The 26851-nt window shown below is 49.0% G+C and overlaps 1 protein-coding gene across 1 annotated transcript; it reads left to right on the top strand.

Moving 5' to 3' along the window:
• Window positions 1-278: 278 nt before the first annotated feature.
• Window positions 279-22147, top strand: IKBKE (inhibitor of nuclear factor kappa B kinase subunit epsilon). The gene is made up of 20 exons (XM_030965764.1): window positions 279-588; window positions 1513-1653; window positions 1757-1886; window positions 3164-3345; window positions 4325-4485; window positions 5586-5696; window positions 6354-6533; window positions 6870-7072; window positions 7655-7719; window positions 7799-7890; window positions 8701-8802; window positions 11254-11323; window positions 11401-11513; window positions 12731-12807; window positions 13368-13407; window positions 14865-14966; window positions 17839-17935; window positions 18399-18496; window positions 19776-19847; window positions 21943-22147. Exons 1-20 carry the CDS (start codon window positions 502-504, stop codon window positions 21974-21976), a joined length of 2157 nt encoding a protein of 718 aa, XP_030821624.1. The 5' UTR covers window positions 279-501; the 3' UTR covers window positions 21977-22147.
• The last annotated feature ends 4704 nt before the right edge of the window (window positions 22148-26851 follow it).

Below are 26851 nucleotides of genomic sequence, written 5' to 3'. Positions count from 1 at the left end.
TCCGGGGGATGCTGCCCAGTGTACCCAGGGATGGCAGCCGAGGTGCCCTGGGGGATGGCAGCTCGGTGTACCCGAGGATGGCTGCCCGGGTGCCGGAGGATGGTAGCTCGGTGTACCCAGGGATGGCAGCCCGGGCATTGCTGCCCAGGTGCCCGGGCATGGCAGCTCGGCTGGGAAGTTTTCTCTCGAGCAGGAAGCTGAGGCGTTTCCTCCTGCAGCGTGGCCGTGCTCGCCGGGCGGGTTTTGCAATCCGCGGGTTTCAGTTCCCGGCCGGGGAGGCGCCTCTCGCCCCGCGCTGCTCCGCTCCGAGCTCCGGCATCTGCCGGGCTCTGCTGCCAGCCCCGACCCGGCTTCTGGGGCTTCTGGGGCTCCTGGGGCTCCTGGCACCGCTGGGGCTCGTCCATGCTCAGCCTCGGCCCCGTATCCTGCATCCCACCCTGCATCTCACCCTGCAGCGGCCGCGATTCCCGGAGGGGCTCGGTGGGATAAATCTCACCGGACATGCAGAGCACCCCCAACTACCTGTGGAGCACCGAGGACCTCCTGGGCCAGGGGGCCACGGCCTCTGTCTACAAAGCTCGCAACAAGGTGAGGGGGGCAGCTGGGGGGGGCAGGAACCCCAGAGTGCAGAGCCCCGGTGCCCCCATCCCTGCCCGAGCCCCGCTCCGTTCTCCCTCCCCGGAGATCCCTGCCTCTGGAGCAGCTCAGGCGCTGTTTGCGTTTTATTTTATTTTATTTATTTTATTTCTCCCTGTACGAAAGCAGGGATAAACCCATAAGGCGAGAAGACCCTGTGGAACTTCAAAACCAGCACACACCTTAAAACACATACCCACCCACCGGGTTCACTGACACATACGCTACTGGTCTGGGGTTTTCGGCTGGGGCGACCTTGGAGCCAAACAAAACCTCCAAAAATTAGACCATACCTCTAGACTGGGAGGCGCTGCTTTGCGTTTTATTTTCATTTTCCACGGGGCTCCTTCCCCTGCTCTGCGGGTCGGGGGCGGCTTTTGGGGCGCTCCCCGGCTCCCTTTGGCGGCTCCCGAGCGGCGCGGGGGGAAAGGAGCCGCTGCTTCCCGGGGAATGCCCAGAGGTTTTGAAAACCCCATCCTTGGCCATTTGCATACTTCATGCAAACACTTGCCGGGCTTGGAGCGGGCTCTCCTCCTCCTCAGCAGCCTTTGAAGTTTATTGAGCAAACTGCGGGAGCGGGCTGGGAACATCCCCATCCCTCGGGGAGCCGCCAGCCAGCCCGGGCTGCAGATGGGAACTTTTTGTGGGGCCGGATAAACAGAGCGACACTCAGCACGTGGGTGCCGGGACAGGAAGGGCAGGGAGGTGAATAACAGCGGTTTGTTTGTGCAGCCGAGCGGCGCAGAGGCATCATTTCATCATTTCATCATTTACATCCCCCCGGTGGAAGCCGGAACAGAGCTCCTGGAGCTGCTTTGCACGTGAATGGCATCACCTGGTGTTTTCGTTCCCTCTTTTTGCTCTTTTTTTCCCCAGAAATCGGGGGAGCTGGTCGCCGTGAAGGTGTTCAACAGTGCCAGCTACCTGCGGCCCCAGGAGGTGCAGATGAGAGAGTTCGAGATGCTGCGGAAGCTGAACCACAAAAACATTGTCAAATTATTCGCCGTGGAGGAGACGGTGAGCAGGAGCCCCTCTGGGAAACGCTGGGGCTCACCAGCCAAGGGAGGGGACCTGGGGGGGGACACGGGGCTGGCTGAGCCCTGCCCATCTCCCCCCGCAGGGCAGCAGCAAGCAGAAGGTGCTGGTGATGGAATATTGCTCCAGTGGCAGCCTGCTGAACGTGCTGGAAGACCCAGCCAATGCCTTTGGCCTGGCTGAGTCCGAGTTCCTCATCGTGCTGCAGTGTGTGGGTGAGTGTGGGGGTCAGGGACCACCAGCCGGGACTGAGACCCTCCAGCTGGGGACCCCACGATGCTGAGGGTCCCTGCAGGCACCAGCCCTGGGCAGTGGAGTGAGGGGTCAGGAATTGCAGCCCTGAACAGGGTGGGGATGAGCTCAGTGTTGAGGGATTCTCCTTGCTCTGGGAAGCTGCTGTGACAAGGAGCTGTGCCCTGCCATGTCCTCGTCCTCTCCATCCCCCAGTCACACTGATCCCCGTCTAAGTGCAGCCACCTCTCAGAGTTTAGTTGATAATTGCTGCCCCGAGATGTGCAGGATGTCTCTGCTTCGGCCCGCACGTCCGAAGAACGAGTCAGAGCTCTTCAGTTTTCAGTCTTGAAGTTGTTTATTAATCCTTATCTATAAAATTTTTCTTTCTGCCCAGCCGAGGTCTGCTCAGCAGGGCAGCCACAGGCACTCTGTTGTCCTTTTATACTACAAACTACATATAACATATTTACATTTAATTCCCAATACCTATCACCTGTGTTAGACAGTGAGCTTCTACTCTAAACCAATCCCAAAGTGCCAACATCACTGCAGAAAATGGAGAACAAGAAGAAGAAGAAGGAGAAAGGCTGGACACACCCAGATCCCTCCATCTTGTCCCCAAAACCCCCATTCTAGAAATCCTAAAATCTACCTTTTCACCCTGTGATAATTTTATTATTATACTGTTTAAACTTCTGTGACTTTCAGGTCCTCATACAAAGCTGGCAATTTGCTCCACGGGTCATAATCAAATCCGCAGGTGCTCTGGGATTATTGTGGAGAAACTGGACATGTTAGGAGGGCTTGTAAAAAGCTCAGTCTCGATGAGGCAATAGCCAGGGAACAAGAAGCCTTAGGGAGGGTTCTTAGAGGTGACAATTAGGGGTGTCAAGAGCTTTACACTTTAAGGGACCTGATGCAACATCTAGAGGAGCCCTTGGTGAACTTTGAACTGGGACCCCTAAATGAAGAATTTGAATTTTTGGTTGATACAGGAGCAGATAAGTCCTGTCTCAACAAAGTACCAGAAGGCATGGTAATTGGTAGAAAATTTTGTGAGGTATTAGGTGTTTTGTGAGGTGTTGTGCGTGCCAGGGTCTCTGAGCCCCCCGGCAGGGTCCTCGGCAACTCTGGACACCCAGAGGGCTGTACTGAGTTCCAACAACCACCGTGGCATTTACTCCCTCTCCAGCTCTTTTCTCATTCCTAAACTCAAACTGGCTCCTACACCTGAATTTCTGCCTCTCCCTTGCGCCAGTGGCAGGGATGAACCACCTCCGTGAGAACGGCGTCGTGCACAGGGACATCAAACCCGGCAACATCATGAGGCTGGTGGGGGAGGACGGGCAGAGCATCTACAAACTGACGGATTTCGGAGCCGCCCGAGAGCTGGAGGATGATGAGAAGTTTGTGTCCGTCTATGGCACAGAGGAGTACCTGGTGAGGAGGGCACGTGCCAGGCTGGTGGTGGCCCTGGGCGTCCTGGGGGAGGCTGGGCCCTGTCCCTCAGTCCTGCAGCTGAATCACCTGGAGAGCCTGATCTGTGTTTTTGGAAGGCGAGGGGCTCGGTGCTTTGTGGCAGGGTTGCAGGTGATGGTTTTTGAGAGGACCCAGAGCTCTGTTAGAAGTGATGATTTTTGGGAAGACTCAGCTGTGTTCCAGGTGATGGTTTTTGGGAAGATCCAGAGCTCTGTTAGAAGTGATTTTTTTGGGGAGAACCCAGAGCTCTGTTCCAGGTGATGGTTTTTGGGAAGACCCAGACCTCTGTTAGAGGTGATTTTTTTGGGGAGAACCCAGAGCTCTGTTCCAGGTGATGGTTTTTGAGAGGACCCAGAGCTCTCTTAAGAGGTTTTTTGGGAGGACCCAGAGCTCTGTTCCAGGTGATGGTTTCTGGGAGAACCCAGAGCTCTGTCAGAGATGATGGTTTTGGGGGAGGACACAGAACTGTGTTCCAGGTGATCTTTTATTTGGGAGGACCCAGAGCTCTGTTAGAGGTGCTGTTTTTCAGCCAGGACCCAGAGCTGTGTTAGAAGTTTTTGGGAGGATACAGAGCTGTTTTCCACTTGATGTTTTTACGTCAGGACCCAGAGCTCTGTTAGAAGTTTTTGAGAAGAACCAGACCTGTGTTCCAGTCGATATTTTTCAGCCAGGACCCAGAGCTCTGTTAGAGGTTTTTGGGAGGACCCAGATGTTTTCCAGTTGATATTTTTCAGCCGGGACCCAGATGTGTGTTCCAGGTGCTGATTTTTGGGGAGGATCTAGACCTCTGTTAGAAGTTTTCTGGGGAGGACCCAGAGCTCTGTTAGAAGTTTTTGGGAGGACCCAGATCTGTTTTCCAGCTGATATTTTTCAGCCAGGACCCAGCTCTGTGTTCCAGGTGCTGTTTTTCATTCAGGACCATGTCTCTGTGCCCCCCCAGCACCCTGACGTGTACGAACGGGCCGTGCTGCGCAAGCCGCAGCAGAAGGCCTTCGGTGTCACCGTGGACCTCTGGAGCATTGGTGTCACCTTCTACCACGCTGCCACCGGCAGCCTGCCCTTCGTGCCCTTCGGGGGACCCCGCAGGAACAAGGAGATCATGTGGGTACTGTGCCCAGCTGTGGTGGGGAGCGGGGGGTGGCTCACGCTGCTTTAGCCCCAAACCCAAGGGGCCTGTGGGGAGTGTGGGGAAGAATCCATGTCCCATTTGCCACGTTTTCCCTCCAAATGGGACGCTTGGGTGGGACACTGGCCTCCCTGCCCATGGCAGGGCGTTGGAACCAGGTGATCTTTAAGGTTCCTTCCCGTCACAGACGTATTTTCTGAAAAATCCTTCCACTAGGATTTTTTCTCCTGAGAAGCCTGAGAAAAGAAATGTAAACAATAATTATCTGATGGCTGTGGAATGTGGTCTGGAGATGGTTTACCAACCAAAGGTGCATCTTTGATTGGTCTCATGTGGATTGTTTTTAATTAATGGCCAATCACAGTCCAGCTGTGTCGGACTCTCTAGTCGGTCACAAGACTTTATTATGCATTCTTTTCCAGCCTTCTGATGTCTCCTTTCTCTTTCTTTAGTATAGTTTTAGTATATAATTTTCTTTTAGTATATTATATTTTCTTTTTCATATATATTTTAATATATTATATTATTATATATACACTAGATTATTATATATATTCTATTATTATAGATTATATTATTATAGATTATATTATTATATATACACTAGATTAATATTTATATTATTATATATTATATTATATATATCATGTTATTATCTATTATATATAATATATTATATTACTATGTATTTTTATATATTATATATTTTTATATATTATATTTTCTTTTTAGTATATAATTTTCTTTTAATATAATATATATCCTCAAATAACAAATAAGCCTTCTGAAACGCGGAGCCGAGATTCTCATCTCTTCCCTCGTCCTGGGGACCCTCAAACACCACCACCAGATAATTCTGGGATTCTGTAAAATGTATTCCCATGACCTCCTGGCTCACTTGGAAGGTGCTGACCGTTCCTTGCAGTATTTTCCCTCTGGGCACTTCCTTTTCCCTCAGTGAATTGTGTTTTTCCCGGCACATCCACGCTCTGCCCTTTCCCTCCGCCTGGGGAACGCAGTGCCCAAACAGAGCTCGCTTGGCTCGAGTCAGCAGCACACAATTCCCTCCGCACAGGTACAAAATCACCACGGAGAAGCCTCCTGGGGCCATTGCGGGGATCCAGAGGCAGGAGAACGGGAGCATCGAGTGGAGCTACGAGCTGCCCATCACCTGCCGCCTCTCCACGTGAGTGTCCCCTGCTGGGGCTGTGTGTCCTCAGTCAGCGCAGGAGGGGTTAACAAGGCTCTTAAACTTTTCATCTTCAGCTGTCACAGCTTTCAGAGCAGATCTCTGCTTTCCAAGGGTGCAAGGCAGTGTTTGTGACTCGGGGTTACACCAGCCCATGCGAACTTCTCTTCTGCCCTGTGGCATTCACATTTTCTGGAAAAATCCCTTTGCCCAGGATTTTTCTCCTGGGAAGCTGAGAAGCCTCAGAGAAAAATGAAAACAATAATTATCTGATTTGCTTCTCCTGTGTTTTGCTGCTCTGGAATGTGTTTGGAGATTGTTTACCCACAGGTGATTGGTTCATTGGTTTCATGTGAATTGTTTTGACTTTTTGGCCAATCAGGGCCAAGCTGTGTCAGGACTGGAAAGAGTCACAAGTTTTCATTATTATCTTTTCATTATTTCATTATTATCTTTTCATTATTTCATTATTAGCTTTTTAGCCTTCTGTCTGTGTCCTTTCTGTATTCTTTAGTATAGTTTAGTTTAGCATTCTTTAATATAATATAGTATCATAAAATAATAAATTAGCCTTCTGAGAGCATGGAGTCAGATTCATTCTTCCTGCCTTCATCTGGAGGCAACCCAAATACAAAACTTCCCTTGCTGCTGCAGGGGGCTGAAGGACCAGCTGATCCCCATCCTGGCGAATATCCTGGAGGTGGATCAGGAGAAATGCTGGGGATTCGACCAGTTTTTTGCAGGAACCAACGACATTTTGCACAGGATGGTTGTGGACGTGTTCTCCCTGCAGCAGGCGTCCTCCCACCGCATCTACATCCACTCCTACAACACGTAAGGCTGGGTCGCAGAGAAATTTGGGATTTGGGAATGGAGCTGTGAGTTCCCCTCACCTCAGCAGGGGAACCTGGGGGCACCACCGTGCCCTTTGCACTGCTCCCAGGCCAGGTTAAAACACACCAGGCTCAAATCAGCCTTTGCTGGGAGTGCACTAGCAGAGCTCTGCGCACACACAGAGATCCAGGGGGCTCTGCTGACCTTGTCTGATGTTTTGCTAAGGGAAAATATCAACATCTTGGTATTTTGAGGGCAGCAGGCTGCTAAAGGGATGGAAATCTGTGTGCTCGCCTCATTGCTTGTCCCCATCTTTTCCCTTCTTTCTCCATTCAGTACCACCAAGTTTTTAGACGCCGTCTTCAAACAGACAAACATAGTCCCTCACCATCAAGAATATTTTTTTGAAGGACACCTGTATGAGCTGGATCCCAACCTACAAGCTCATCATTTCTGCAAAACCACAGAGAGCAGCCCCCTGACTTTGCTGAGCACCTCAGAGCAGCCCGAGGACGTGGTGGGGGTCCGGTACCGAGACCGTGAGTGTGGCTGGTGGGAGATGTGTCCCAGCAGGAGAGAGAGTGGCTGCTGGAAGTTATTACAGTTATTACCAGTTATTACAGTTATTACCCAGTTATTACCCTAAGAGATTTCCCATTTCCTGCATGATCCCATCTACTGGGGGCTGGGCAGTGTTTGACCTGGATCCCAGTTCCCACTGGGGTTCCCAGTTCCCCAGACTGGTCGCTTTTCCCACTGCCAGGTTGTGCCAGTCCCCATCTCCAGCAGTGACCCCAGTTCCAGCAGCAGGAGTACTGGTTCCCAGTGCCAACTCCCAATCCTGATGCCAATTCCCAGTCCTGTTTCTGGTCCCTGCAGCAGGATCAGGGATTTCAGGGTCAGTTTTCCCCTGCCATGTGCTGCTGCTCCACGGCCACACACCATGCTGAGCTTTGGGAATTCCTGCCTTCATCCATGCTCCCAAAATGTCTTGGAGGGCCGCACTGAGCCTCCAACACTGAGGCTGAAATCCTGAGTGTCCCCAGGGTTTATTTGGTGGGTGGCAGCTGCCCGCTGCCCCCAGCTGGTGACAAACACCCCGACCCTGCCTGTCTTTGCAGCGGCGCTGGAATTCCCAAAGTTCGTGCCCAGGGTGGACGTGGTGGCCGACTGCAGTGCAGCCAAGGTGGGTGTGTGTGCCAGGGCAGTGTGCTGGCAGTGCCCTGTGCCTGGCACAGGCCCTGGCAGTGCCCTTTGCCTTGCAGAGTGCCGTGGGTGCTGCTCACCAGACCCTGCGCGTGGGGCAGGCGCTGCGGAGGGGCCGGGAGCTGCTGGCCAGGGGCCTGCACTGGGTGATGTGAGTGCCAGAGCCACTGCTGGGCAGGGCACAGGGGGCACACGGCCTGCCAGGCCTCTGGGTTTGCTGGGTTAAGGGGTTCCAGCCTGTTCCTGCCAGTGCTGACCAGTGGGGATGGTGGGGTGGGGTCCTGGGGGACTTGGAGGGAGCAGGGCAGGAGGGGCACTGTGTCCCCATGGGGCTGCTGTTGGGAGGATGCTCCTGTCCTCTTTTGTTCCTTTTGAGTCACTTTTTTCAGTTTAGGAGAGGATGAGGAAAAAAGCAGAATTATTATGTTTCTTTCTTTTCTTCCCTTCCTTCCTTCCTTCCTTCCTTCCTTCCTTCCTTCCTTCCTTCCTTCCTTCCTTCCTTCCTTCCTTCCTTCCTTCCTTCCTTCCTTCCTTCCTTCCTTCCTTCCTTCCTTCCTTCCTTCCTTCCTTCCTTCCTTCCTTCCTTCCTTCCTTCCTTCCTTCCTTCCTTCCTTCCTTCCTTCCTTCCTTCCTTCCTTTTTTTAATTATTATTATTCTTACTGTGTGCATCTATTGGAAGTGTTCCTCGCCAAGGCAGGGGAGGATTTGGAATTCCAGCTTTAAGGGTCCCTTCCAACCCAAACCATTCCATGATGAATTTCACTGCCCTACCCACCCCTTTTGGGGGAGGACAGGGGGTGACGGACCCTAAAAGCAGCAGCCACACCCAATTTTAGGTTCATCCAGCACCCCCAGTGTCTCAGAGCAGCCTGAGAGAAGCCACGAGCTCCATCTGCACCCCAGGATGGAGCTGTGGTTTCAGGGAGCACATCTTGGAGGGGCTGTTTTCTCTCTCGGCAGTGGGAACCTGAGGACAGAGTGCTGCAGGATTTTGGAGCAGAGGAGGGGAGCTCACTCCGTGCTCACCTGCCTGCAGCTCACCTTGGGGAAGACACACGAGCTGTAAGTGAGCTGGGCTGTGCCTGGGGAGATACGGGGCTGTCTTGGTTTGGAAAGCCAGGAGTCTGCTAAGGAAGGCAGAAGCCTCCCCTGAAATGGAGAATGTAAACCCTCCCCATCCCTCCAAATTGCTATAAATTTTAGATTAAGGGGCTCTCAGGCAAAAAATATGGGAGCAGGAATAACAGTTCTTTACCAGGGAAGAAAAAATAAAAGGATAAAATAAACAATGCAGTGAACCAAACCAACACTGGCAGAGTCAGAACCCAAGCTGACACCCTGTGGGTCAGGGTGCTGGCAGCAGTCCCATTGGAATTGTGGCTCAGCCCTCCTGCAGTGTCAGGGGTGGTTCTGCTGGAGCAGGGATCCTGGAGAAAGGTGCAGTCTCTGCCTCTGGAGATCCAGGGGAAGAGGCAGCTGCTGTTCCTCTGGGCAATCCAGTGCAGAAGCCGTGCTGGTGTTCCAGAATCTCCAGATTCTATCCGGGTAGGAATGCTTGGCTCCTCCCTCTGGGCTCACATCTCCCAGTGGGATGCTGTAGTTCTTATCAGCCATGCAGGGACATTCAATGGCTGTTATCAGCAGGTGTCCCCTCCGAGGGAGGAGTGATTGTGATCACTCAGAGAGAGAGATAAGGCAAACTGCCCACTTGACAAAAGACAGCTGCCATACAGATGGTAATAGAACACACCCTGCCTTGCAACCTGGAACAGGGGCTCTCAAAGGTCCTGGATAATCAGGAGTAAGGAAATAAGGAATCAGGAATAAGGAAAATGCCAGGAATGAGCTGATATTGTGGAGGCAGGAGGCTTTTTCGCTGTCTCGGAAATGAGCCACTCTGGCTGTTTCTCCCTGTGTGCTTCAGTTTTTAATGATTTCACAGGAGGTGGAGTTAGTCCTGACTGGATCCTGCTCTGGGGTTTTCTGAATGTTACAGCCCTCGAGCAGGAAGGAGCCAGCGCTGCTGCCAGCTCCAGGGAAAGGAAAACTGAGAAAATTGGGATAAAATAAAGAGCAGGGTGGCACCAGCTCCAGGGAAAGGAAAACTGAGAAAATTGGGATAAAATAAAGAGCAGGATGGCACCAGCTCCAGGACCCCTTGGGGGTCTGGCCCCTGTCACCAACCCTGCAGAGCTGGGCTGCATTCCCAGAGATCCAGCATCCCACCAGCCATGGGGAGAGATCCCATTTCCTTCCAAGAGCCTCCACTGAATTATGGAGAAACCTTGGGCTGCCCTCAGCCTTCCCCCTAACCCACACCCCCCTTCCCACCCAGCTACCCCGGGCCAAGCTGAACCCATTTTATCTCAAGCAACCCACGGATATTTTACTTTTCTGCTGCTTTTTTGTTGTAGTAGAAAATTCTTTGCCTCTGCGTTGCTGTTCTTTCATTCTTTGCCATTTAGCAAAGTCTCTTAATTTCCATTTCATCTGGAAAAAAAAAAAAAAATAGGGACACGTGGTTCCCATTGAGTGCAGCCCTCAGGGCTGGAGTGCCAAGAGCAGCAGAGCTGCAGCTGGGTGCTCTGGCTCTTCCAGCCCTTCCAGCTCTGCAGCAGGAACATTTCTGCTGACTTAGCCCCCGTGCCACGCTCAGCCTGGCACACAGACACCCTCCCAGCTGGCCTGAAGCCAGTGGGTGTAAAACCAACAATTTTGGAACAAATTGGACTCAACAGGGCGACTTTTTACCAGATCAGCAGTTTGCATCTCGTGGCTTCTCGGGTTGCTGCTGATAATTGCTGCCCCGAGATGTGCAGGATGTCTCTGTTTTGGCCAGTGCGTCCGAAGAGTGAGTCAGAGCTCTTCAGTTTTCGGTCTTGAGGTTGTTTATTAATTCTTATCTATAAAATTTTCTTTCTGCCCAGCAGAGATCTGCTCAGCAGGGCAGCCACAGGCGCTCTGTTGTCCTTTTATACTACAAACTACATATAACATATTTACACTTAATTCCCAACACCTATCACCTGTGTTAGACAGTGCGTTTCTATTCTAAACCAATCCCACAGTGCCAGCACCACAGCAGAAGATGGAGACCAAGAAGAAGAAGTAGAAAGGCTGGACACGCCCAAGTTCCTCCATCTTGTCCCCAAAACCCCCATACCAAAAATCCTAAAATCTACATTTTCACCCTGTGGTAATTTTATTATTATACTATTCACACCTGTGTGACCTTCACATCCTCATACAAAGCTGGCAACTTGCTCCAGGGGTCAAAATCAAACCCCTAGGTGTTCTGGGCTGTGTGCCAGGGTCTCTGAGCCCCCCGGTGGGGTCCTCGGTAGCTCTGGACACCCAGAGGGATGCACTGAGTCCCGACAGTGAAATCTGGGTTGCTGCCCAAGGAAATCACTTTGCAGCCCCCCAGGACCCCATCACGGGGCGGATTCCTGTGCCAAGTGTTTGCCAACAATACTCCTCCTTCAGGAATCTTCATTTTCTGCCTTCCCCCAGGTACGAGGCCGTTCCTGCAGGCAGCAGGGCCCCAGCTGGGCTGGATGTGGTGAGGACAAGGCTGCAGAGGGTGAGGAGCATGCCCAGCCCCAGGAGCGCCCAGAGCTCTCAGAGCAGCTGGTCCCAACCTCTGCCCCTCCCCTGCAGGTGGATGAGGAGCTCTCCCAGTGCTCCCACAGCATCTTTGACTTCCAGGGGGCCCTGGATGGGATTTTGGCCGAGCTGGTGAAGGACAGGCAGCAAGTGCACGAGGACAAGAGGTGTGTGGGGCAATCCCTGGTGCCACCTGGCTGTCCCCACCAGGAGCCCTGGGCTGGATTTACAAGTGGAGGGATTTTTAAGCTGGAAGTTTGATTGGGATGCTCAGAATTTCTCCAGGAGCTGAGGGCAGGGTCTGCCCTGTCCCTGTGCCCTCCTTGCCTTTTCCCTGCCCTATCCCAGTTTTTCCCCATCCTTCTCCCATTCCCATTCCCAGCTTGTCCCACCAGGGCTTTCCCTGCTGCCAACTCTCACCCAGAGGCTGGTTTCACTCTGAGGACAGGAACTGTGTCCTGCAGTCCCCTCATCACACCCAGGCAATGAAATCTCCCTCAGTTTCTGTGGGAATTCTCTCTGGGGTTGGGATTCCCCAATTCCTGGATGTGGAGCCCTTTAAGAGCCTGAATGAGAGATGTGGGACTCCAGGCAGCTCCCCAAAATGCAGTTTATTCCATCCAAGATGTCACAGCAGTCCAGGGTGGTGGGTGGCAGAGCTGTGCCTACAGCTGTCAGCTCCAGCTGCAGGCAGGCCTGGAGACCCTTTGGTTTTGGTTACAATGCATTATAAACTTTTCTTTTGGTTACAAATGCATTATAGACTTTTCTTTGCTGAGCATCTTAACACAGTAGAACCAATCTATACCTTAACTATTATCTATAACCTATCATAACTCCTATAATTACCATATTCATGTTACTCTTCTCCAATCACTAAAAGTTAGTGCATTACAGTTTAAGCTAGAAGTTGTTTTTCAGTTTTCTTGCAGTGGAAAATTCTGAGACCTTTTTTCTACTTGCAGCTTCGCTGACTTGTTTGCCTGTGCTATCTTTCTGCTTGGTAAAAACATCTTCTTGTTTGGGGTGGGTTTATCTTTTGCTCTAAGCCATACAAACCCCTTGTAACTAACAAACCCTTTGCCTCCTTGGTTATCCAGTAAGACTGGCTCAGCAATTCTTTCCTTCTAGATCAAAACTTGCTTCCATCTCTATTCCTTCATCAGACTCTACATTTAAAAATCTTATCTGTGAGACTTTCTTGTCAAACTTTCATCCTTCCCAACAGAGCCCCACAGAATGGAGCAGTTCCCCCGCCAGGGGTGCCACCCCCACCCCAAAGGGATAAGTTCACTCCAAAATGCTGATTTCAGCCCAAAATGCTGATTTCAGCCCAAATTGCTGATTTCAGCCCAGCCTCACCCCCTCCCCTGCCCCGTTGCAGCATCCAGCAGATGGAATGCTGCCTGGAGAAGATGCAGATGATCCACAAGCAGTTCAAGAAGGCCAGGACGTCTCTGAGTGAGTGCTGGGGCTGGGGGCACCGGGCAGGAATGTCCCTGCACTGTCCCCGTGGGAAAATGGATTATTTGGGATCAGCACTGACTTCATGGAACCTCGCAGAGCTTTTCTGTTTCTGTGTCCTGACAGTGCCCTGGGGGCTGAGCCAGGAGATGTGGTAGCAGCCCCCAGCTGGGTAATAATTATCGTTGTCTCTATGATGCAAAAGGTGTGAAAAGCCGCTTTATTATTAGAAATTTACAGTTCTTATAGAAACCATGGTGCACTTAAGACCTGATTGGTCTCAAAGTGAAAACCTCTCACACTATTGGTGAATTATCAATAGCACGCTCTGGAGAACCATATCTATAAACAATGGTGATAGAAAGAGAAATAATCATTGTTTGGATTCTCTCCTCTAAGATTCCCAGGCTCAGCCTGGGAGAAATTATCTCTATTCTTTCTTCAGCTGAACTGAAAATATCCACAAGGAAAATCCCCTTCAGCCTGTGCCCTGTGAAATTGCCCATTTCTTGGGCTGTCAGCAGCAAATGTGCGCTGACCTTGTTTTTCCTCCCCAGGGCTGAGCTACAACGAGGAACAAATCCACAAGCTGGACAAGTGAGTCCCACCCTGTCCCCTCCCCAGGACCTGCCCCTTGCTGGCTCTGGGTGGGTCCCAAAGGGTTAAAAATTGTCCCTGACGCTGTCAGAGAGCGCTGGAGGAGGCTCCTGTGCGGTTCCTCCTTGCAGGAGCTCTGCCAGGCAAGGTTTCAAGCCCTGAGCTCTTTCAGATGGAGCTGTGGGAGCAGAGGTGGGGACAGGGAGCAGTTTCGGGGTCACATCCCTGGTGCTGGTTGAGGGGACAAACCCATTCCAGGCTGGGCTTGCACAGGACCTGGTCTGTGTGAGCAACAGACCAAAAAAAAGGCAATTTTTTTTGCGCTGAGATGCTGATTTGGGAAGTGTCCCTGCTTCCCCATCTGCTCATGAAGTTCCTGATGGGTTTGGTGAGAATTTTCCTTTCAGAAATTCTTTTTCCTTTCAGAATTTTTTGAGAATTCTCCTTTCAGTTTCCACCCAAACCAGGGGAGTTCAGCACAGGCAAGAAATACAATTCCCACCCCAACCTGCAGCAGGGAGGGTGAAATCCCACAGACTCCTTTGTCTCACTCAATGCTCAGTCTAACCTTGAGCATTTGCCTTAAGCTCCAATGCAGAGACTTCTCAGCAGTGCCCTGGTGGGGGGACAGGGACTGAATCCCCCAAAATATCCCCCTCCAGGGGTATTTCGTCTTCTCTGTCGCTCATTTCTGAGCATCCAGGGCTTCCAAGTGCTCTCTGCTATGGATGGAGTGCGGAGATGGAAATGGGGATTTGGGGAAATGCTCTTTGTATTTTGTATTTTTGTATCACACGCTTTTTGAATCCCCCCTAAACCTCCAAAACCAAGATTCTCTTTGTATTTTGTATTTTTGTATTAAATGCTTTTTGCATCCCCCAAAACCCCCAAAAACCTCCAAAACCAAGATTCTCTTTGTATTTTGTATTTTTGTATCAAATGCTTTTTGTACCCCCCCGAACCCCCTAAACCTCCAAAACCCAAAATGCTCTTTTTTGTATTTTGCACCCCCCAAAACCTCCCTCTCCATCACAGCCAGGGTTTGTCTGCTCTATAATTCATTTCTGAGCATCCAGGGCTTCCAAGCGCTGTCTGCTTTATCAAGTGTGGAGATGGAAATGAGGATTTTGGGAAATGCTCTTTGTATTTGTATTTTTGTATCACATGCTTTTTTTGTATCCCCCAAAACCCCCAAAAACCTCCAAAACCAAGATTCTCTTTGTATTTTGTATTTTTGGATCAAATGCTTTTTGTATCCCCTCTAAACCTCCAAAATTAAAATGCTCTTTTTTATATTTTTGAATCCCCCAAAACCTCCCTCACCATCACAGCCAGGATTTGTTTTCCCTGTAGCTCCTTTCTTTCTCTGTTCAGGAGGCAGCTTTTGGCCTCCTGGGATGTTCCTTTTCACACCTTGAAGGAAATAATGCTGTTTTCGCTCTTGTTCCTGGGTTTAGGCTGAATTTGGGGAACCTGGCCAGGAGGGTTCTGTCCATTTTCCAGAATGACTGTGTCCAGCAGTACCAGGAGGCCCTGGCCCAGCACAGCAGCAGAATGAGGTACCAGCCCTCCCCAGGGATTTGGGACGGGCCACGTTGTAGTGGAAAGGAGCAAAATTATTATTATTATTATTATTATTATTATTATTATTATTATTATTATTATTATTACTATTACTATTACTATTACTATTACTATTACTATTATTATTTACAACATTATAATGTGTGTAATATTATATAAATTACACATATATACATTTCTATAATTTATAATTTACAATATATAATATATAAATATATAAATATATAATATATAAATATATAAATATATAAATATATAAATATATAAATATATAAATATATAAATATATAAATATATTATATTATATTATATTATATATTAAAATAATAATATTAATTTTATATTAAAATAATGTTCTATAATAAATTAATAATTTTATATTAAATTAGTATGGTTCTATTACATCTTTTATATTAAAATAATTTATATTAAAATTTATTTATATTAAAATAATTATTATGATTTTATATTGCAGCTGTTATTATTAATAATAATATTAATGTTAATATTAATATTAGTATTTACAATGTTATAATTTATGTATTATTATATAAATTAAACATATATAAATTTCTATAATTTATAATATATAATATATAAATATATAAATTATATTATATTATATTATATTATATTATATTATATTATATTATATTATATTATATTATATTATATTATATTATATTATATTATATTATATTATATATTAAAAGAATATTGACTTTATATTAAAATAATGTTCTATATTAATTTAATAAATTATATTAAATTAATATAGTCTTATTAAAATATTTTTATTCGAATAATAATTTATATTAAAAGTAATTAATATTTAAAAGAATTATTAAAAGTGTATATTGCATTAATAATAATAATAATAATGATAATAATAATAATAATAATAATAATAATAATAATAATAATAATAATAATAATAATAATAATAATGGGAATTTTGGGAATTGCTGAGGGACTGCACAGGGGTGACAAACCCTCCAGCAGCTCTGTGACCCCACTGGAAACCCCAGCTGGCTCCTACCCCATAGTTCTGCCCTGCAGTTTTAAGTTTATATTTTAAAAAGCCCCCAAATCCCCCAAACCTGCAGCTGCAGTTGAAGCAGCTCTGGCTGGGGGGAGAGGTTATTTTGGGTTCTTTTACTGGGACAGAAAGAAATTGAGACAGAGAGAAGTGGGAAGCATTTTCCCACTCCATGGGAAGGATTTTCTGCTGAGCAGTGCTTGGGGAATAACGCAAAGAGCAAATTACCCCGTGGCGATTGAGGGCAACCCACAGCCTGTGGCAGCAGGGGACAGAGGGTCTTGCAAAAATTGGATTTTCATGGCAAGGAGAGGAGCAGCCCCCCCTGGGCTGGAGGGAGGAGGAGTTTCTGGAATTCCTTACAATTAAACCCATTTTTTGATCCTCTTTCTGGTGGGGAGTAGCCCTGGGCTGGATTTACAAGTGGAGGGATTTTTAGGCTGGAAGTTTGATTGGGATGCTCAGAATTTCTGCAGGGGCTGAGGGCAGGGTCTGCCCTGTCCCTGTGCCCTCCTTTCTTTTTCCCTGCCCTATCCCAGTTTTTTTTCTTTTCCCTTTCCCCAGTTCTTTTTTCTTTCCCCAGTTCTTTTTCTTTTCTCATTTTTTTTCCCTGGTTTTTCCCCATCTTTTCCCATCCTTCTCCCATTCGCATCCCCAGCTTGTCCCACCAGGGCTGTCCCTGCTGCCAGCCCTCACCCCGAGGCAGATTTCACTCCAGGCACAGGAACTGTCCCCTCATCACACCCAGCAATGAAATCTCCCTCAGTTTCTGTGGGAATTCTCTCTTGGGTTGGGATTCCTCAATTCCTGGATGTGGAGCCCCACAGAATCCACGCAGTGCAGGACACTAAAGCACTAAAAGCACTAAAAAGGGTTTTACCTCTGCTCCCAGGGAGGAAAAATCCTTCCCCACGTTTTCCTGGGGTATTTTCGTACCTGTTTTCCTGTCCTTGTGGGGAAAGCACCAGGAGTCACAGCTGGATATTTTTAATTTCTCCTTACTTCAGTTTTAATTGTCCTGTTTTGTTTCCTGCCAGGGTTTGTGGGGTGGTGGTTGTTTTTCTGGGGACTTGAGGTGGATCATTCACCTGAAATATTCTTTCCTTTGTTTTTTTAAAACCAAAACAAACATTTTTATTTTTTTTTTTATGCAACTCCTGCTGTGCCTGCTGGGTGTGAGGAGCCTTTTTTGCGTAGGAACAAGAGGCCCAGCCTGTGCTGGGTGAACTGACAGGTCTGAGCTGCCTCATTTACAATCAACTTTCCCTGATTAATTAGCTCTTAGTGCTGTTTGGATAACCTGGCCTATGGTGGCTGCTGCAGCTGCAATTACAGCAAGCCCTGACTCATTTGCTTCCCTTCAGGATTTTGAATCCAGACAGCTCTGCAGAAAGCAGCGTGCAATTAAAACACAAATAAAATTAAACACAAACAAAATAAAATAAAATAAAATAAAATAAAATAAAATAAAATAAAATAAAATAAAATAAAATAAAATATAATATAATATAAAGAATAGAATAGAATAGATATATAAAAATTAAATTAAATTAAATTAAAAATAATATTAAATATAATATAAATAAAATAAATAAAATAAAATAAAATTAAAAATATAAAAGAAAATAAAATATAAAATAAAAAATAATATAAAATAAAAATAAAACATAAAATAAAATATATAAAATAAAATTAAATATAAAATATAAAATATAAAATAAAATAAAAATAAAATAAATAAAGTAAAATAAAATTAATGATGTCAAGCGTTGCCTGGGAGGTTTGACAGAATTTTCTCCTCTTTCCAGGAAAGTTTGTGAGATCAAGAAGCACCTGAAGAGGCTCAGCAACCGCATCAGTGCCTGCAGTGTGGAGATGATGGAGTGCCAGGACTGCCTGCAGGGCGTGGGTGTCCAGGGCTGCAGCTCCTCCTGCTCCTCCCCAGCAGCACCTGGGCTCCATCTCCATCTCCATTTCCATCTCCATCTCCATCTCCATTTCCATTTTCATCTCCATTTCCATTTTCATCTCCATTTCCATCTCCATCTCTATTTCCATTTTCATCTCCATTTCCATTTTCATCTCCATTTCCATCTCCATCTCCATCTCCATTTCCATTTTCATCTCCATTTCCATCTCCATCTCTATGTCCATTTTCATCTCCATTTCCATTTTCATCTCCATTTCCATCTCCATTTCCATCTATCGCCATCCCCATCTATTTCCATCTCCATCTCCATCTCCATCTCCATCTCCATCTTCCATCTCCATCTCCATCTCCATCTCCATCTCCATCTCCATCTCCATCTTCCATCTCCATCTCCATATATCTCCATCTCCATCTCCGTCTCCATCTCCATCTCCACAGGCTCTGGACAGGCTTCTCCAGGTGGAGCAATGGCATTTGTCCCTTCCTGTGCCTCCCCCTGTCCCCCTGAGCCAGGCCTGCCAGGAGATGGCTCTGAGGTGAGTCCTTGGTTTGGATAATACCTTTGTGTGACCCAGAGATGGGGAAGCTGAGAGTTAAAAACTTCTATTCCATTTTCAGTCTCGTGAGAAGGGTGAGACAATGCAGGTGCTATAATTCACACCATCACAATCAGAAGCTATTTCCTGATTACCAAACACCATAAGCATTTCTTAGCTTATTAACTTTTTGTCACACCGTGCTGTAAAGCCAGTCATCTAAAACTGCCCCTTGTGTGTCCCACTACAATACATCTTTCATGGTTCTATTTCTCCAAAGTATTTAGTCTTATTTGCAAGGCCATCTTTTGAAACCTTTTTCTAGCTCCATTTCTCTCTCAACAGTATCTATCTTATTCCATAACATTGCTAAATCAATATTTCTTATCTCAAAGTTGGCATGCAGATTCATACTGTGTGCTAAGAACTCTCTACAAATCCATTTCCCACCCTTGGGAACCAGGGTCTGGGGACAGCCCAGCTCCTCAGGGGGGGACAGAACCTCCTGCTGCTGATCCTTGGGAATGGGCTGAGGGTTCTGTGTCTGCAGGGCTGGGAAGGTGTGACCCTGCTCAGTGTGACCCTGCTGGGTGTGATCCCTGCTCCGTGTCCTGTGGGGCATCCCAGCCCTTCAGCAGGAGCTGCTCCCATGGGAAACAGGGGCTGAGCAGTGCACGAATGAGGGGCTGGATCTGCCCCTGCAGGAATTAGGGCTGGATGTGCCCCTAAAGGATGCAGGAATGAGGGCTGGATCTGCCCCTGTAGGATGCAAGAATTAGGGCTGGATTTACCCCCAAAGGATGCAGGAATTAGGGCTGGCTGTGTCCCTAAATGATGCAGGAATTGGGGCTGGATGTGCCCCTAAAGGATGCAGGAATTAGGGCTGCATCTCTCCCTAAAGGCTGCAGGAATTAAGGCTGGATCTGCCCCTACAAGGATGCAGGAATTAAGGCTGGCTGTGTCTCTGAAGGAATTAAGGCTGCATTTACCCCTGCAGGATGCAGGAATTGGGGCTGGATGTGCCCCTAAAGGATGCAGGAATTAAGGCTGGATTTGCCCCTAAAAGATGCAGGAATTAAGGCTGGATGTGCCCCTAAAAGATGCAGGAGTGAGGGCTGGAATGAGGGCTGGCTGTGTCCCTGCAGGAATTGGGGTTTGATTTGTCCCTGCAGGATGCAGCAATTAGGGCTGGAATTGAGGGCTGGCTGGGTCCCTGCGGGAATTAGGGCTGGATTTTCCCCTAAAGATGCAGGAATGAGGGCTGGCTGTGTCCCTGCAGGATGCAGGAGCTGCTGGAGCAGATGAGGTCGGTCGCCTGCGACCTGCAGCTCAACAACAGCATCATCGAGCGGTGAGTGAGTGACGGAGGGAGGGAGTGAGAGAGGGCACCCCGGGCTGCTGCTCCCAGCAGAATCCCTTCTCCTCATCCTGCTCTGAGCAGGATCCCAGCTCCTCACCTGCTCCTCACCTGCTCCCAGCAGGATCCCTTCTCCTCACCCTGCTCCGAGCAGGATCCCTGCTCCTCACCCTGCTCCTCACCCTGCTCCGATCAGGATCCCTGTTCCTCACCTGCTCCTCACCCTGCTCTGATCAGGATCCCTGTTCCTCACCCTGCTCCTCACCCTGCTCTGATCAGGATCCCTGTTCCTCACCCTGTTCCTCACCCTGCTCTGATCAGGATCCCTGCTCCTCACCCTGCTCCTCACCCTGCTCCTCACCCTGCTCTGATCAGGATGTCTGTTTCTTCCTCACCCCGCTCTGAGCAGGATCTCTGTTCCTCACCCTGTTCCTCACCCTGCTCCCAGCAGGATCCCTGTTCCTCCCCCGCTCTGATCAGGATCTCTGTTCCTCACCCTGTTCTCACATCTCCTGTTCTCACCCTTTACCCCGCTCTGAGCAGGATCTCTGTTCCTCACCCTGATTTTCACCCTGTTCCTCACCCCGCTCTGATCAGGATCTCTGTTCCTCACCCTGATTCCTCCCAGCCAGGCTGTGCTGGAGGCTCTGGGAGGGCTCCCTGGGACGCACCAGGCACAGCCACAGTCACTCTCCCATGGGGTTTTTAACTGCCCCCTGTTTGCATCATGGCCTGGCAGCAGCAGAATCTCTCTTGGAGTTTTAGCAAAGAATTTCTCCATCATTTCTTCCCCCTCCTTCCAGCCTTTTCCCTTTTCCCCAGCACTCCCTGCTGCTCGCTGCCCTGGAGAGCTAGATACAGATTTTTCTGTATGAAAACCTCTGCAAAACCCAGCATCTATAATTTGTTTTTCCCCCCTAATATCCAATTTAAACCTCTCCTGGTGCAACTTGAGGCCTCCTATCCTGTCACTTGTTACCTGGGAGAAGAGACCAGCTCCCCCCTCAGCACAGCCTCCTTCCAGGGAGCTGTGGGCAGCAATAAGGTTCCCCCTGAGCCTCCTTTTGTGGCATTCACATCCTCTGAACAGAGACAATGTAATTCTCTATCCCAGGATTTTTCCTGGGGAAGGCAGTGAGAAAGTTCAGAGAGAGAAGAGAAAACAATTCTTATTTCTATTCGAAAAAGTTGAGAGAGAAAAGAGAAAACAATTCTTATTTCTGTTTGCTTTCTCAGACAGACAAGAGAAAACAATTCTTATTTCTGTTTGATTTCTCACTGCCTTCCCCAGGAGAAATCCTGGGAGGGAGAATTCTCTCTCTCTGTTCAGAAAATGGGAATAGCACATCCTTTCCCCCATGGTAAACACCTCCAGCTCCTTCTGTTGCCCCTCACAGTTTTCCAGCCCCCAAATGAAAGAAAACCTCTGGGTTTGCAGACAGAAGAGGTGTTGGTGTGGCTTTAAACTCACAGAGGAGAGGTTTAGATGAGATATTGGGAAGGAAATGTCCATATTCCCAATGTCCATTTATTCAGGCTGAAAAAAGCTGGGAATCACCCCCCTGTGATTTTCCTCCTCTGCATCCTTTCCTTGAGGCTCTGAATGCAAAAGGACAATGGGAATATGTACAATTCCTTCCCAATATCTCATCGAAACCTCTCCTCTTTTACTTTAAAGCCATCCCCCTTGTCCTATCACTGAAAAGTCACTCTCCCCTCTTCTTTAAAGTCCTGGTTTTTATGGAGCTGTCTCCCGGGATGGTATTGGGAAAATGAAAGTCCAGAATGGTTTTAGGAGGTTCCCAGCCAGGTGCCAGCTAAACCTTCACCCTCAGAAATTTCCTTTATTGTGGGTAATTCCTGATGCAATGAACAGCTTGTGGAGGACATCCCTGGCCAAAATTAGGGGATAATTCTCTTTTACTTTAAAGCCATCCCCCTCGTCCTATCACTAAAAAGTCACTCTCCCTCTTCTTTAAAATCCTGATTTTCGTGTATCCAGGAGTTTTTAAAAGACAAAACCCCAGGAATTGGGAATCCAGCGCTGTTTTTAGGACCACCTCTGACCTAAACCCTTTTGTCCCTGCAGGTTGGGTGGGGCTGCTCCCGCTCCCAGCGTTTGAGGGACTCGGTGAAGGTGCGGCTGCTGAACCAAACCTTCCCAGCAGAGGGAATTCACAGCCCCTGGAGCCACAGAGCTGCTGGATTTCCCGTGCCCTGGGAGCTCTCCGTGTCCTACCTCTGTGCCCCAGCACTTTGCACCTTCTCCCCATCAGCCCCTGAGCCTCTGCAAGTTTGGCCAGAAAATCGAGTGGGGTTTTATATTTTTCTTTTTTTTTTTAAAAAAATAAAAATTGAAGGACTTGGTGTTTTCATGGTTTCTCTGCATCACTGTGTCAGATGAGGAAGAAGAAGAGCTTTAATCTTTCGTCCTCTTGCTTATTTTGGAATTATTCCTGCTTTTAACGTGCTGGAGTGGGGCAGGGGGTGCTGGTGGCTGTGGGAAGGCAATGCCAACCCTTCCCTGCTGCAGAGGAAGAGGAAGGAGGGGGAACACATCCCTGCCACCTTGCTGTCCCTCGGGAATCCCTCCCTGCTGGCCCAGCCCTTTGCTGGGGACAATGGTTCTGCTCCTTTCCCGGCTGCTTTGTGACCTGGGGGTTGATGAGGAGCTGCAACTCCCCCATGATCAGCCCGGGCAGGTGTGGGGCAGCGATAGGGATTGCCAGGAGCTGGGAGTGAGAGATGGGAGCGGGAGATGATTGTGGGAAGGCTCAGCCACCCCCCTGCCTCACCCCAGAGTGATTTATGGGCTGTCCCCGCATCCACAGCCCCATCCCAGGGAGCAGCAGGGTCACAAATCCCACCCTGCTGGGCCCATCCCCATCCCACGAGTAGCAGGGTGACAGATCCCACCCTGCTGGGCCCATCCCACATCCCTATCCCAGGGAGCAGCATCCAAAGTCGGGCAGGATGACCGATCCCACCCTGCTGGGCCCATCCCCATCCCACATCTCCATCCCAGCAAGGGACAATCATCCTGTTTTTCATCTCCATCAACAGGCAGTGACAAATACCTTCATACATTGCACATCCACAGAGGTAAATCACATTACATTCTACACTGACCCCCTCAGCCATCCTGGCACATCCCAGGAGCAGCAGGGTCACAAATCCCACCCTGCTGTGCCCTCCCCACCCATCCTGGCACATCCCATGCATCCCTCCCTGCCAAGGCAGCAGAATGCAGGAGGAGCAGCAGGAGCAGGGCTGTGCCCAGCCTGACTTTCTCGTAGGAACACGCCAAGGGTGCCCAGGAGCCTCCCCCGCCCAGGAAACCTTTCCCTGGTGGAATTTGGCACCAGAGCTCCCCATTCATTTTAATTATAAAAACCAACATCCTGAATGTCAAGCCCAACTGTTTGCTCTGCAGAGGTGGAGCTAATCCATCCCTTCAGAGCTTTTCTCCCAAGAGTTATTTTCTGGGATTTGCTGGGCGTTCTAAGGGACGTTATTTGGAATCCAGGCAGAATTTCCTGATATTCCCAAAGGAGCAGGGTCCCTGCTGCACCTCCTGGCACTCAGTGGAGCTGCACTGACTCGCACCAGCTGAGCATTTGACCTGGAACATGTTTGGCTTCAGCTAAAAGGGATTTATTTCTTGGCAAACAGAAAAAAGAACTTTTGCTAATAGCCCTTGTCATGCTTTAACTGCTGTAGCACAGCAGCTGCCAAGGGGACTTCTGGAATCCAAACGAAACAAGAATTTTCCTGCCAATGTTAATTACTTGGGGTTTTCTTTTTCCCCCCAAAAAAATTTTATCCTGTGGCCTAAAAAATATTTTAACCTGAATACCTGAAGGGACAGCTGGGAAGGATAATGACTGTCACAAGCCTCTTGGGGCTTGCTGTGGGGACAGAAAATATCACATTTATTTAGTATTTTTATGCCCTGAGGCTGCAGGACAGAGACTGGAGATGTCTCCTGGGATGGTATTGGGAAAATGAAAGTCCAGAATGGTTTTAGGAGGTTTTAGGAGGTTCCCAGCCAGGTGCCAGCTAAACCTTCATCCCTCAGAAATTTCCTTTATTGTAGGTGATTCCTGATAAAATTAACAGTTTGGATGACATAGGATAAACCACCAAACTTTTGTGGAACAATTTACTGAGGAATAAATCTGCCGCTGTTTTCAAGCAGAAGCAGAGGAGGTATGAAAGCAAATCCTGAACTGGGAAGGAAAAGACCTTCCAAAAAATTAATCCTGCTGCTTAGCACAGAACAAAACCCCAATTTTCCCAGCTGCATTATCCCTCCTTTGGTATGAACCTGTTATTAGGGGCTGCTTATGGCACTAGGCTGCTGTGATTCAGAGCCAGTGCTTTAATCCATCCTTCAAATTAGAATCCTTGAAAAGGATTTGGGTATTCTCAGCTCATCCTGTCCTCAGGAGCACACGGGAGACGTCAAATTCAGCTTCCCCTAAGCCTGGATTCACCCAGCCCAGCTCTGCCTCTCCCCTCCCTTCTCTCCCAAAAACCTGAATGCAAACGGACAGTGGGAATATGTAAAATTCCTTCCCAATACCTCATCCAAATCTTTTAGTTTAAAGCCACCCCTTGTCCTATCACTAAAAAGTCACTGTCCCTCTTCTTTAAAATCCTGATTTTTATGGAGCTGTCTCCCGGGATGGTATTGGGAAAATGAAAGTCCAGAATGGTGCAGAAGGGAGTTCTGGAATCCAAACGAAACAAGAATTTTCCTGCCAATGTTAATTACTTGGGGTTTTTTTTTCCCCAAAAAAATTTTATCCTGTGGCCTAAAAAATATTTTAACCTGAATACCTGAAGGGACAGCTGGGAAGGATAATGACTGTCACGAGCCTCTTGGGGCTTGCTGTGAGGACAGAAAATATTACATTTATTTAGTGTTTTTGTGCCCTGAGGCTGCAGGACAGAGACTGGAGATGTCTCCTGGGATGGTATTGGGAAAATGAAAGTCCAGAATGGTTTTAGGAGGTTTTAGGAGATTTCAGGAGGTTTTAGGAGGTTCCCAGCCAGGAGCCAGGTAGACCTTCACCCCTCAGAAATTTCCTTTATTGTGGGTGATTCCTGATGCAATGAACAGCTTGTGGAGGACATCCCTGGCCAAAATTTGGGGATAATTCTGTCGGAATGAACGTGTTTCAAAGCAGAAGGAGGGAGAGCAGCAGAGCAGGGCCGGGCTCAGGGCTGTGTCACCCTCCAGCCACACACACCAAAGCACCAATCGCCCTCAGGCCAGCAGGGAGGGGGGACAGGGACCTTCCCAGCCCTGTGACACCCCCGGCTGGAAGGAGGGACACTGGCACTGGCAGGGGACACGCGGGGCCAGGGGAACGTGTGGCAGCACACGCAGTGTCTGACTCCTGACAGATAACTCCTGACTCCTGACAGTTTTTCTACTGTTAACTCGACCTTTTTGCACTGGCTGCTCAAACTCTCGTGTCTGTCTGTACAGCTGCGGCAGGACTTGATGGGAGGGAAGGGAAGGAAGGAAGGAAGGGAAGGAAGGGAAGGAAGGGAAGGAAGGGAAGGAAGGAAGGAAGGGAAGGAAGGAAGGAAGGAAGGAAGGAAGAAGGGAAGGAAGGAAGGAAGGAAGGAAGGAAGGAAGGGAAGGAAAGGAAAGGAAAGGAAAGGAAAGGAAAGGAAAGGAAAGGAAAGGAAAGGAAAGGAAAGGAAGGAAAAGGAAGGAAGGAAGGAAGGAAGGAAGAGGAAGAAGGAAGGAAGGAAGGAAGAAGGAGAAAAGGAAGGAAGGAGGAAGGAAGGAAGGAAGGAAGGAAGGAAGGAAGGAAGGAAGGAAGGAAGGAAGGAAGGAAGGAAGGAAGGAAGGAAGGAAGGAAGGAAGGAAGGAAGGAAGGAAGGAAGGAAGGAAGGAAGGAAGGAAGGAAGGAAGGAAGGAAGGAAGGAAGGAAGGAAGGACACCTGCATGGAGCAGCCCGAGCTGCTGCGGTATTTTCCCTTTCACGTTTCGCACGAGAGCCTCAGCTGGGGGAGGGAATTCCTGCGTGTCGCAGCCCCGGAGGGGACAGGGGCTTTCCCAACGTGTCACCGCGGGGACAGAGCCGCGACAAAGCGCCGGGGACGCGGCTGCGCTGGGGAAAACCTCTGGCTGTGCTTTGTGGTGTCATACTGGTTTTTTAAGATTTTCTAAGCCTTCTGATGTTGACATTCTTGTAGTAAACTTTCTCACACACATTCGGTAAATAACTCATTGTTTTGCATTCCTTTATGGAAGAAGAAAGAGTTGATGGGCTGTTGGTTTGACCAGTGCCATTGGAGAGGTGGCACTGTCACCCTTCAATCCGCTGTCACTTTTGGAAAACTATAAATGTTGGAGTCAGAAAATAAACTTCCCTTTTTTTTCCTCACCTTGAGAACAGCAGTGTGTGCTTGTGTTCTTTCATGTCTTATAGTGACATCGTGGGACCCTCGGGGGGATGCAGGGACCCTTCCCCGGGGAACCCCAGCCCCACGGGGAGAGATCCCTGGGGATGCACAGATGCCCTCCCTGGGGAAGCCCAGCCCCATGAGGATGACTGTCGGGCGGCGAGAACCCCCAAGGGATGCACAGACCCCCCTGGGGAACCCCAGCTCCGGAGGGTGACTGTCCGATGGGGAGAACCCCCCGGGGAACCCCAATCCCAGCCCCGCGGGGGTGACTGTCCGGCAGGGAGGTTCCCCCCTCCCGGAGCGGGGATTCCCGGCGACAGAGCACGGGGACATTCCGGGCCGCGGCCGGGGAACGCCAGGGCGAGCAGCGCAAACACCGCGGGGGCAGCGAGCGCGGAGCGTCCCGACCCCGACCCTGGGGGGGTCCCCACGGGAGGGGCGCCCGCTCCCGGTGCCTCCCCCGCCCTCCCCGCCGTGTCTCCTCCCTCCGGCCGGGCCGAGCGCCTGCCCCGCCCCGCTGCCGCCGCTCCGAGCCCATGGCATCGCCGGCCGTGGGGCCGTGCCCCCCG

The sequence above is a fragment of the Camarhynchus parvulus genome, chromosome 26, assembly GCF_901933205.1.
Source record: "Camarhynchus parvulus chromosome 26, STF_HiC, whole genome shotgun sequence".
Classification (NCBI taxonomy): domain Eukaryota; kingdom Metazoa; phylum Chordata; class Aves; order Passeriformes; family Thraupidae; genus Camarhynchus; species Camarhynchus parvulus.
The sequence above is the reverse complement of the archived record's forward strand: the minus strand, read 5'-3'. Positions and strand labels throughout refer to the sequence as shown.

Excerpts from the sequence above, each read along its gene's own strand:
- IKBKE (XM_030965764.1), top strand. The coding sequence starts at position 502 with ATGCAGAGCACCCCCAACTACCTGTGGAGCACCGAGGACCTCCTGGGC. Across the intron at positions 1,887-3,163 it reads CATCGTGCTGCAGTGTGTGG|TGGCAGGGATGAACCACCTC; the intron begins GTGAGTGTGGGG and ends CCCTTGCGCCAG. Across the intron at positions 4,486-5,585 it reads CGCAGGAACAAGGAGATCAT|GTACAAAATCACCACGGAGA; the intron begins GTGGGTACTGTG and ends CCCTCCGCACAG.